Genomic DNA, 13072 nt, shown 5'->3' on the forward strand with positions numbered 1-13072 from the left:
TCTATTATTCTTCTGCTCAGAGTCAGAATTATTAGCCCTCCTGAATTATTAATTATGACACTTACTGAGGCATATTCAAGTCTATTGACTAGAACAAGCTAATAATTAAGGCTAAAATGTCATTAATACAGTGTTAATAAAAGAAATTTAACCACTTATTCTAAAGTGAAATCCACATTCATTATGGTACTATTGAGGGATGTTCAACTCTATTGACACGGACAAGCTAATAATTAGGGCTAAAATGCCATTAATTCAGTGTTAATAAATTAAATTTGACCACCTATGCTAAAGTGAAAAAATATCCACATTAATTATGACACTTACTGAGGAATATTGAAGTTTATTAACCAAAACAAGCTAATAATTGGGGCAAAAATGTCATTAATACAGTGTTAATAAAGTAAATTTGACCACCTATGCTAAAGTGAAAGTGATATCCACATTAATTATGGTATTTATTGAGGAATATCCAAGTCTATTGACTTGAACAAGCTAATAAATAAGGCTAAAATGTAATTAAAAGTGTTAATAAAGGAAATTTGACCACTTATTCGAAAGTGAAAGTGATATCCACATTAATGATGGCACTTATTGAGGAATATCCAAGTCTATTGACTAAATCAAGCTAATAATTAAGGCTAACTTAATATGTCATTAATATTAATAATGTCATTAATACAATGTTAATAAAGAAAATTTGAACGCCTATGCTAAAGTGAAAGTGATTTCCACATTAATTATGGCGCTTATTGGGTGTGATTAGTCACAGCTCAGTTAACTAACATACTAATGCTTAATTGTGTACAAATTAACTATAATTAATGCTTAACTAATGCATTATTTTATTCTAGCCAATATAAAACAAATAAGACTTTCTCTAAAAGAAAAATAATAATATAGGAAAAACTGTGAAAAATTCCTTGCTCTGTTAAAAAAAAAAAAAAAAGAAAATCACTAGAGAGAGCTAATAATTCTAAACAGTGCAAATAAAAACAGTCCCATTACATTAATGGACACAACCAGAAATAGTGCTAATCCAGTAATTGTTTCACGGTTCAGTCACTATTTATTTAGCGTAAGTTAGTATTTATAGTTTGCAATAAAATGCTCCCAATCCCCGTAAAAGCTTGCTAATTAAGAAGCAAATGCCTAATGCCTTTTTCTAACATCGATTTTTCACTCATTTCCCGCTTGGTTAGTTTTCACTGATGTGTCTGGCGAGTTTAACAAGCTGACCGAACCTGCGAGACACAACTGCTACTTCAGCAGCCAAACGAATGTGCTGATAAATGGCAGACCGCGGGCTGTTCTGTTATCTAAACCTGATAATATGACAGATGTGCTGACGGCTTCATTCAGGCACATCAGCCAGACCTTAATCCGTTGTACCTCAGTTCTTCTAACAAGGGTGCATGTAGGGATTTGAAAGATATTGGAGTATCTGAAGTAAAAGGTCTGTCTGAATCGCTTTGACTGAGTTCAGCTTTCTTCAACGCCCCACCTACAGAAAAGTTCTCTGATTGGCCAGTCGCCTCAGTGCATTCTGATTGGCCAAGTACCTCAAACATGTGATAGAAAAGTAACACTCTTTGCAGTAATTGCCAGATTACAGTGCAATGTTAAAGTATTTAAAAGCAATAGTAAATACAGTTAATAAATGGCATTACTATTACAAAGGACCTCAAGCTGGGAATCGAACCCAGGTCACTGTGAGCACCTCAGTGCTATATGTCGGTGCACTTTATCACACTATTGGCGCAGACAAAAGCCAGCATTTTTACAGTGAAGCATGTTGTGGGGATTTGTAAATGCTAAATGGGTTATCTGAAAGACAATAGATTCTCATAATAATAATAATATTAATAATAATATATTTGAAGCCCCTTTTAAACCACTCAAGGTGGTTGCAAAGGGGCCTAACCCTAACTAATATATATATATATATATATATATATATATATATATATATATATATATATATATATATATATATATATATATATATATATATATATATATATATATATATATATATATATTTATAGCAGCAGCAGCAGTACCAAAATGACAGCAATAAAATAACACAATACATAACCTAAATAAATAACCTAAATAAGTGTGTTTTTAATTGGGCTTTAACCTGAGATAATGTATCCAAAATAAGTTAGCTGGGAGGAAATAAAAAAATCTAAATAAAATCAAATAAAATGTATTTTTTTTACCGTTTAAAAGTACACAATGGTTTGTTTTGTAGACTATAAAAATATATAGCTTAAAGGGGCTAATAATATTGACTTTTTTTTGTAATTTTATGCGGTATATATATATATATATATATATATATATATATATACACACACACACATACATATATATACAGTATATATACATATATAAATGTCACTTTAAGCTGTAGAAGTGTCTTAAAAATATCTAGTAAAATATTATTTACTGTCATCATGGCAAAGATAAAATAAATCAGTTATTAGAAATGAGTTATTAAAACTATTGTGTTTAGAAATGTGTTGAGAAAATCTGCTCTCCGTTAAACAGAAATTGGGGAAAAAATAAAGAGGGCTAATAATTCTGACTTCAACTATATATATTTGTGTGTGTGTGTGTGTGTGTGTGTGGTCATACATTACTAGCAGAAACTATTTTGAGGGCATTAAATTTAGTTGAAAATCATTAAAAATACTGGCAGTGGCTGGCATCTTAAAAAAACAAATGCTTGTCGGGAAAAGTTAAAGAGTTTTATGCATGAATATGAAGAAATGAGCAGGAAATTTGTAAATTTTATCTGTGAAAATGTCTATCAAAAGCTAGAGTCAAAATCTATACTAAATTTGCTATCCTGTTGTTCATTCTCCACACTTGTGCTTGTATTGATTTGATCTTATTTGGTTGTATTTGAAAAACCTACAAGCAGAAAGTTGAATCCGTGCCTGTGACGGACAGAGCAGCTCACTGATCAAGATGCGTGAAATACCGGTGGAAAATCCTAAATATTGAATTTAGGGTGTTTTTTATAAAGGCATCTATGGATGTAACTCAGTTCATCTATGGGTGAGCTCAGAACAGTTTAGATGATGCTTTCTTTAAGTTTAAGTTAAAGTTTAACAACTTTTTCAAACTCACTGGGGCAATTAAATTAGGGCAGCAGCATCATGATACAACAAACACATAAAGAGACAAATCACTTACACTTTGTAGATTATCACCATAATAAAAATTCATTTGCTATATTATCACATTATATCTGCTATATTGCTTGATCATCTTTAATTATTAGTTCATCCAAAACTAAAATATCTGTTATCATTTATTCTTCCTTGGTTAGCACTGTCACCTTACAAAAAGAAGGTCAACAGTTCAAGTCCCGACTGGAGTAGTTGGCATTTCTGTGTGGAGTTTGCATGTTCTCCCCTTGTTAGCGTCGGTTTCCCCCACACTCCAAAGACATGTGCTATAGGTGAACTAGATGAATCAAATAGGCCGTAGTGTATGAGTGTATGTTAATGTGAGAGTGTATAGGTATTTCCCAATAATGGGTTGCGGCTAGAAGGGCATCCACTGTGTAAAACATGCCGGAAAAGTTGGCAGTTCATTCCGCTGTGGCAAAAGGTAAGCCAACTAAGCCAAAGGAAAATGAATGATTGAATGGAAACCTGTAACCATTGACTTCCAAGGTATTTGTTTTTCCTACTATAGAAGTTAATGGCTACAGGTTTTCAACATTTTTTGAAATATCTCCTTTTGATGTGTTTACAGAATAAAGAGAATTGAAACAAGTGAAGAGTGAGTAGAAAATGAGCACGTTTTTTTATTTGGGGGGGGGGGGGGGGGGGGGGGGATGGGCTATTCCTTAAATAAAATCATGTAGTATGTGCATGTTTGAGACTAAAAATCTTATTTTCCTTATGTTTCATGCAAACAGACTTCATAATCAGGTCAAATGTAACAGCTCATGTAGACTAAAAGATAAAGGAAAATATTTCAATGCCTCATAAATAGGAAATGCTCACCTGTAGACAGCAGTCAGGGGTCGTTTGGATCCTGCTTTAGGCCTGTAGGGTTTGGGCTCTCCAGCCATGTTAATATCTGCAGAAACAGAAGAACCCAGCATCAAACATCTGTAGAAATAAGTTCTCTCAGGATAAAGTCACAGGCTTTGTTCATTTTAAACCATGACCAGGCAAATAAATACATGCATCTTCAGTCTTTAATGACTGGAGCGTGATGGACAGAACAATGCGGTGCCTGTTTGATGTTCTGCAAATAATTTGCTGCCATAGGATCGTAAAACCAAAAGAAAGCAGATCCCGTATTCTGAAAATGCAGCAATATCTTTTCTCTAAACCTGTTTTTGTGCAATTTACCTCTTGAATAACAACAGCATGAGATATTCATGAAAAACGCAGTCCATTACCAAGACAATTCACAAGCAGAGGGCAAGCAGAACCTTTGTACACGGGCATATTTGGCGAATAGGCATTGCATGTCAAATGCTAATAATAACAATGCAAATAGTGCAGCGCTTAGAGTTATGCAGAATAATACACACTTTAGGTCTTTGTAGTCACATAAACATACACTTACCGGCCACTTTATTAGGTACGCCTGCCCAACTGCTTGTTAATGTAAATTTCTAATCAGCCAATCATATGGCAGCAACTCAATGCATTTAGGCATGTAGACATAGTCAAGACGATCTGCTGCTGTTCAAACCGAGCATCAGAATGGGGAATAAAGGTGATTTAAGTGACTTTGAACATAGGTAGGTGCCAGACTGCCTAGACTGAGTGTTTCAGAAACTGCTGATCTTCTGGGATTTTCACGCGAAAAAATCTCTAGGTTTTACAGAGAATGACCTGAAAAAGAGAAAATATCCAGTGAGCGGCAGCTCTGAGGGTGCAAATGCCTTGTTGATGCCAGAGGTCAAAGGAGAATGGCCTGACTGGTTCGAGCTGATAGAAAGGCAACAGTAACTCAAATAAGAGGTCTGCAGGTCCAACCTTGAGGCTGATGGGCTACAGCAGCAGAAGACCACACCGGGTGCCACTTCTGTCAGCTAAGAACAGGAAACTGAGGCTACAATTCGCACAGGCTCACCAAAATTGGACAATAGAAGATTGAATAAACGTTGCCTGGGCTGATGAGCCTCGATTTCTGCTGCCACATTCGGACAGTAGGGTCAGAGTTTGGCATCAACTACAGGAAAGCATGGATCTATCTTACCTTGAATCAATGGTTCAGGCTGGTGGTGGTGGTGTAATGGTGTGAGGGATATTTTCTTGGCACACTTTGGGCCCATTAGTATTAATTAAGCATCATGTCAACACCACAGCCTACCTGAGTATTGTTGCTGGCCATGTCCATGCCTTTATGACCGCAGTGTACACATCTTCTGATAGCTTATTTCAACAGGATAACGCACCATGAGTTCATAAAGCTCAAATCATCTCAGACTGGTTTCTTGAACATGACAATGAGTTCACTGTACTCAAATGGCCTCCACAGTCAACGGATCTCAATCCAATAGAGCACCTTTGGGATGTGGTGGAATGGAAGATTTGCATCATGGATGTGCAGCCGACAAATCTGCAGCAACTGTGTGATGCGATAATGTCAATAGGAAGCAAAATCTCTGAGGAATATTTCCAGTACCTTGTTGAATCTATGCCACAAAGGATTAAGGCAGTTCTGAAGGCAAAAGGGGTCCAAGCCGGTACTAGTAAGGTGTTCCTTATTAAGTGGCCAGTGAGTGTATTTACAAATATACACAAAGGAAAATAATTAGGAGGACAATAGTATTTTCAATACCACAAGTGCAAATGTTTTTAAAAATTGTGCAATAAATATATTTTATTCAACAATTAGCTTCCAACCTTTCAAATGTTTATTTGGGATCTGTTTATACAATTTTTGGAACATAACTATACAATGGCACAAGCAAATACCTCTCACACTATTGATTGATATATGTATATGTGTATTTTAATTTGTGGAATACAGTATATGTTTTTCTTTGCCTTAGCCCATGAATAACAATACATCTACCTGCTAAACTGAATCTGGATGCTTTGGGGGAGGGAGGGGGGAAGAGTTAAAATGTAAAAAAAAAAAAAAAAAAGTGTATTTTCATGTTAAATTTCAAGTGTTTTTTCTACAATAAAAACATTTTTATAAAAAAAAGAAAAAAAAAGAAGATATTACCAACAATTAGCTGATTAGTCACTGGCATCTCTAATTTATACAAAGAGCACATCTTTTAAAAAACCGCAGATTAAAAACCTAGGCTATATTAAAACATTTAATTCCAACTAATACTGAAACATTTCATTTCACTGCAGAAGAGAAAGGGATGAAAACAAAAATGCTCCAAGCACTTGACCTTGATGCACACACAGGTATGTACATTAAAGCATTTATTTTTTCTATCTGACCATCATCCTTGAACGACGGGATATAAAATACAGAACATTTGTGAGACTTATGTGTGGCGTCTGACCCAGCAGTCCTGTTCACAACATTGAGCACAAAAAACATACAGTAGCGCAGCTCCAATGCAACACACTAAAAAGAAAAAGTGCGATAGCAATGCTTTGAGATGAATGAGATGCATTTGGTTCCATTTACAGCTTGTAGCTCTGAAATCTCTCACTGAGAGCGCCGGGTGTAAGCATGCTGACTGAATTTATGCTCATTTGCTTTGATAAAAAAATTAATAATGTAATGTAAATATTTAATTAAATAAAAGTGAATAAATAAACAGTAATATATTCATTCATTCATTTTGCTTTGGCTTAGTCCCTTATTTATATCAGGACACCTGAGTGGAATGAACCACCAAATATTCCAGCATATGTTTCATGCAGCAGATGCTCTTCCGACTGCAACCCAGTAGTGGGAAACACTAATGCACTCCCGCATTCACACACACTCATACACTACGGCCAATTTAGTTTATCCAATTTACCAATAGTGCATGTCTTTGGACTGTGTAGGAAACCGGAGCACCTGGAGGAAACCCACGACAACACGGGGAGAACATGCAAACTTCACACAGAAATGCCAACTGGTCCAGCCAGGACTCAAACCAGCAACCTTCTTGCTGTGAAGTGACAGTGCTAACCACTGAGCCACCATGCCGCCAACAGTAAATGCCATTTTAAAATGAAATGCAATTTACCATGATATGAAAAAAAAGCTTGAGGAAAAGTGATCCATTCAACTTAATGAATCAAATAAACAAAGCATACAGAGCTCTGGGCTGCGAAGCTACTGTAAAACCTCTACAGCATTGAGTCTTATGTCGGGGCATCCACAATAGCGATGGGAAGTTCAGATCATTTTACTGACTCGGATCTTTGAGTCTCGTTCATCGAGATGAACGAATCTTTTTCGAGTCATTTCGGTTATTTGGTTTAATTTGCCAAAATATTATTAAAATGTTACAAATTGCTTCCAAACACATCTACAACTAGCCCAAAAGGTTGATCACACGACAAATAAGTAATAAATAGAATACTATAAGAAGGAGAAAATAATAATTCAATGTTTACCTGCTCTTTTGCCTATGAAGGTATTTTTTATCTCTTTGCTCACCTCACCTCTTCATGTCTTTAAATGTCAGTGGTTCGTTCATGTTACACTGACAGTCACATATAATCTTAACCAATGTACACAGTCTGAGTCGATAGGAGCCATGATAATTAGTTCACCTTTCAATTCAATTCTTTTTCCGGCTCTAAAAGCATATGATTGGTTCGTGATGAACGAATGACTCAGACCCGATAGAGGACTCGAGAGATCTTAGGTTCAATTCTTTTTCCGGCTCTAAACACATGTGATTGGCCCATGATGAACGAATGACTCAGACCCGATAGAGGACTCGAGAGATGAACGGTTCAATTCTTTTTCCGGCTCTAAACACATGTGATTGGCCCATGATGAATGAATGACTCAGACCCAATAGAGGACTCGAGAGATGAACGGTTCAATTCTTTTTCCGGCTCTAAACACGTATGATTGGCTTCTGCCTTTCCACGATGAATGACTCAAAAGACTTGAAATGAACGATACCACCTGCACAAATGTGTGCCCGCGCGGATGAACGAATCACTGCCTGAGAGGACTCGTAGTTCCCGAGTCATATTGAAGATTCGTTCAAAATAAACGAATCGTTCATGAACGACCCATCACTAGTTCACAGCTCTTCATGATTTATCAATTTGATTCATTAAATTGATTGAACTTATTTGAAGCCTCTGACCAATCATTGAAATTAGGGGATTATGGGTTAGTCCAACATACATTAAAAGTAATATTTTAAATATTTCAAAATGGACTACTAGTATTTTGCATTATGTGAATACCACAATGTTTATTAGTATTCTCCATTTTAAATAGCATTCAAATAAAAAACTATGCATAAATACTTTTGCAAATGTTTCAAAAAAGCATAAATAATATTAATTACTGTGATATGAAAACAAGCATCTAAATATTAATAAAAATTGAATAATACACACATCAACTTCTATTTTAAAGAATAATAGCATTGTATAAAATATATTATATAGACATAGTATGCAATGCATTGTACAAAACATGTTCAAAGTATGCCTTTTCAAACTAACCAACAGTAAATCACAATTTTACCATGATGCAACAAATATACAATAATAAAATAAATAAATTCAATGAAGCCTGTATTTGCTCTCTTGTTTGCGACTGATGTTACAGGATCAAAATGAGAGAGAAAAATCTGACAGAATACATAAAACCCCTTCAGCAGGCATCTTCATGCAGAAATCCTGTTATTTCTGCTGATGCTTGGGCACCTCTGCTCACAACGTGACAAATTCCCTTCTCCAAACAGCATCATGCAGAAAACAGCTCCTCCTATTCAACACAGCACCTGTTTGCATGCATGAGGTATACATTTTTCCAATGACTGATGGTAGGGCCAGGTATCGATTCAGATGTCCCGAATCAATTCGATGCTATGGTTAATCATATACTCATGAATTATCGATTTAATTAATTGAATGTACAATTGTTATTATAAATGCTATTGACATTTCTAAAAAGGATAAGTGAACACTATTTTGATGCATGTCATGTGTACATCAAAAAAGGAAGCCACCTCTCTATATCAGATCAGAATTTGTCAAAAAATTTAATTAATTTTTAAAGTTAAAAAAACACAAACACAGATAAACACAGATTCTAAATGTTTGAACATTTTTAAGAGCACAGTGTAATAAGCTGAAATTGCTGTAAAACATTATGCACAGACTAAGCCCAGATCTCTAAACTGCTTGCTCTATAGATGTCACTGACTGTTTATATCAAAAACGGCTCAATAAAGATACATTCCCAGAGCTACATATGTGAGAACTGGAAGACATGTGCCCTGGTCTATGTATGATTGCAGTTTTTGTTTTCACAAATCTACTAGAGTCCACAGTCTAAACATTTTTGGCAATCCCAAATACTTAACTGGGGCATGTTTTCCAACCCAGGCTCATTGGAAATATGTTCCCAAGACTATATTCTTGAGAACCGACAAATATGTACCATGGACATCTTCTTGCAGTTTTTATTTTCAAAAATCCACTAGAGGGAGTAGGGCACATTTTTGACAATCTCAAATACGTTACTGGGGCACGATCTTCTCTGGTCATCTGTGAGAGAAGTCAGTTGGGTTGTATGTATATCAGCTTGCTTTTGACTGACCTATCCAGTAGGGTTAGGTCGATAGACAATACCATCGTCCAGCATATGTGCGTGTCTGAGCTCCAGCAGTCTGCAGGTGCTTTGAGCACAAAACGCCAGAGAGCAGTGCACGTCGAACAGTTTATCAAGGATGTACCGCTGGATCATATCTTACTATAGTTGTTAAACAAGATATTGAATTAATCTTGTCTCTGTCTAATGACTCTTCGGTCTTTTGAATCTATCAGGTAACACATCTCAGCGTCAGTACACTGCTTCAATCTTTTGCTTTCGCGCTTGTACTTAGTAATTTTAGCGAAAGCCTGTTGGTTGGTTCCTGTTGATTGTGCAAATTTTTTAACAACCAAGTTTGTCGATGCCATTATAACGACACAGATCACTTTGCCTATTCATAATATGTGTGTAACTTATCTTTATTTATTTATTTGATTATGGGTAATACAAAGACCATGCGGATCAGATAGTTGACACGGTAGGCTACAAATAATTCATTTGTTATGAATTATTTATAAATAATTAATTCACCACCATCTATCACAATGATGCCATTGTCCATCGCAATGTTTTACATTAGGCATCGTATGATGCCAAATTGGTCGACATCGCTCAACCCTACCATCCACCCCTTCCCTAAACCCAACTGATAGTGTTTTCAAAGGCAAAAACAACCATTTTGGTTGCATGCATTTATCACAACTTCACACTGCATGTTTTTTTGCGGTTTTGTTTTACTTGGTTTCTGGAAACATCCTTCACTGAACTTGACCCCGGTCTGTGTCCCAAATCTGACACCATACTTGGTGAGCTAACACGCAAACTGGTCAAGGCGGAAAAGCGGTCCTTATGGAAGTAAATGGTCAGTTCTACAGCAAAAAGGTAACCAAGGTTTTCCACAGCAACATCAAACCACTCTGCGTTTGTTTTACACACAAAATGCAACCATACATAGCCCTGGGTACATATTTTACAGTTCTCAAACATGCAACTCTGGGCACATATTTCTGATGAGCCTGTGTTGGTTTATATGAATACTAAAATATTTCTACACATAAGTGTGTATTTGAATATTTAATTTGCAACAAGCCACCAAAGTGAAGTCAATTCAGTTCTTTCACACTGAGATGTCCATTATTGTAAGACATTTTAGGCATTTGAGCCACAGAAATATTCCTGTCAGTCTCTTTCATGCTTTTTAAAAACTCATAAAACACGTCCTGCTCCTTGTTCAGGCTCGTCCATGTTTCTTTGCTGTTCAAATGTATAGAAGAAGATAGGTTTACAGATAAACTATATAAAATATATCTGTGAATTAACATTATTATAGATCACAAATCCCTACTATGCTTCCTCTGAAAGGAACACAGAATAGAGGGGGAAAATTATTGATGTCTTTTGAAAATCAGTATTAAATCAGCCACCCTAAAAATATCAATTAAATGAAAAATGATTTTTGTTTAAAGTTTTTTCTTTGCTGCTAGTCCACTGATGTGCATGTGTTTTCTGGACTGGTTGCCTGGAGACGAGTGGAGCTGTCCGAGGTGCTGAACCCCAGGCTGCTGCTGGCTCTTCTTCTGTGCCTGAAAGCTTTCCATTGAGACAGACTCACACAAAGAGACACGCACAGCATCTGAAACAAGCCCTACAGTATTCTCGGTGGACGCGGTCAAAAGCAAGGCCTCATTCAGACACATTTTTATAGTGTTTTCCAAAAATAACTGAAGCACAGTCTCAAAAATAATGTAAATGGCACTAAATAGCATTAATAATTAATCAAATAAATGTAATTAAATAATTTGTTGTATTTAAATACAAATTCATTTCAGAGTTATGAAAAATACATATATAAAATAACTTTTAAAAATGGTAAAAAAGTGTGAAATATAATAAAACTGTAGAAATAAAAAACACAATAAATTAAAGCTATTTTATTAAACAATAAAATTAAAGCAGTAATATATTGTAAAAGTATCAAAAATCATTCAAACAAACAAAAAGTAATTTATACAAGAAATTACAATTTAAACTGAGCAGTAGCACAGATAACATATGAATAAAAACATTAAATTAAAATTCAAGTAATTACTATTGAAACCATATTTTTAATATACAACCGAGAATAAGTATTGAACACGTCACCATTGCTGTTGTGCTGAAAATTTTCCAGGATGTTGGTAACAGCCAAAGAAATTCATATATGCACATTAATATGCTAATTAGATACACATTAGGAAATGTGTAATAAAATTAAATGATGCAGGGAAAAATGATTGAACACATGAAGAAAGGAAGTGAAAGCCTAGAGAGCAGCTGAAATCTCTCAGTCGTTCTTCAGCAACCCCTCTCCCTGTCAGGGTTCTGCCACTCTGGTCTTGTAAATTCTTGTTTTGGTGGCAGAGCTCTGACATTAGCTCAGTCTCGTTCTGTTTCTGTCATTGTGTGTCTCTGTGTGTGCGCGCGCCGTTGTGGGTGTACGCAGAGTGTGCGCGCTCTTGTACTCGTGTTTGTGTTTTCGTCTGGCTGCAGCGTGGAGTTTCATTCCCAGCATCTCAATCCAGTTGGTTTCGGTTTTGGTCGGCGCTGGGATGAAACATGCACGCTGCGTGTGTGAGCGCACGGTAAGTGTTGTCATTCATCGTGTGCTCGTGTCTTGCGTCTGTCAAAGCACGTGGCTATGTGTTTACATTGTGGTCACATGCTTTTGTCGTGTGCTTCAGTGCTGTGTTTGTGTTGTCATGAACATGCGGTTAATGAGTTCTCTCATTGGCTGCATGTTCTTGTCCTGTTTTGTGAGCGCATGGCTTGTGTTGTCTCTCTGTGTCATGCGCTCTCCCGTCTATTGTCTTGTCCCACCCTCCTTGTTAACCCATTATTAGTTAATTGTGTTCACCTGTTTGTGTGTTAATTTTCTACAGTTTATAAACCCCTCACATTTGCTGTCCTGTGCCAGTTCGTCATCACATGTCGTTGTATGAAGTCTTGTCCTGTTGTGTTTCCAGTCCTCATCCTTGTCAGCCTGCTCAGTCCTGTTTGTATGTGTATGTATTTGTTTTGTTAATGTTTTCCCCCTCGGGGTAGTTTATTTTGCATTTTATTTTATGTTTATAATTTAATAAATTCCCCATTTTCCTGCACTTGAGCCCTCGCTCCTTTTTCCCCATTTCCCATCCACAACCCTGACACTCCCTTCCTCACTGTAAATGAATATTAGCTACTTTAGTCCAACATCTAGCAGGATGATGAAGATGAAACCAAGGTGGACATTTCAGCAACACAATGATCCAAAACGCAGCCAAGGAAACTCCCAAATGCTTTCAGAGAAAGGAAA

The 13072-nt window shown here is 36.2% G+C and overlaps 1 protein-coding gene across 5 annotated transcripts in view; it reads right to left on the reverse strand.

Moving 5' to 3' along the window:
* The window catches only part of ralylb (RALY RNA binding protein like b), a 490264-nt gene that overhangs the window by 25732 nt on the left and 451460 nt on the right, over positions 1 to 13072 (reverse strand). For all 5 annotated transcript variants that reach the window (XM_087309880.1, XM_087309882.1, XM_087309881.1 and 2 more), the window contains one exon: positions 4029 to 4104. In XM_087309880.1, coding sequence (XP_087166006.1) covers positions 4029 to 4104 — 76 coding nt within the window. The remainder of the gene's footprint in view (positions 1 to 4028; positions 4105 to 13072) is intronic.

Source organism: Danio rerio, chromosome 24 (genome assembly GCF_052040795.2).
Source record: "Danio rerio strain M-AB ecotype USA chromosome 24, GRCz13ab, whole genome shotgun sequence".
Lineage (NCBI taxonomy): Eukaryota > Metazoa > Chordata > Actinopteri > Cypriniformes > Danionidae > Danio > Danio rerio.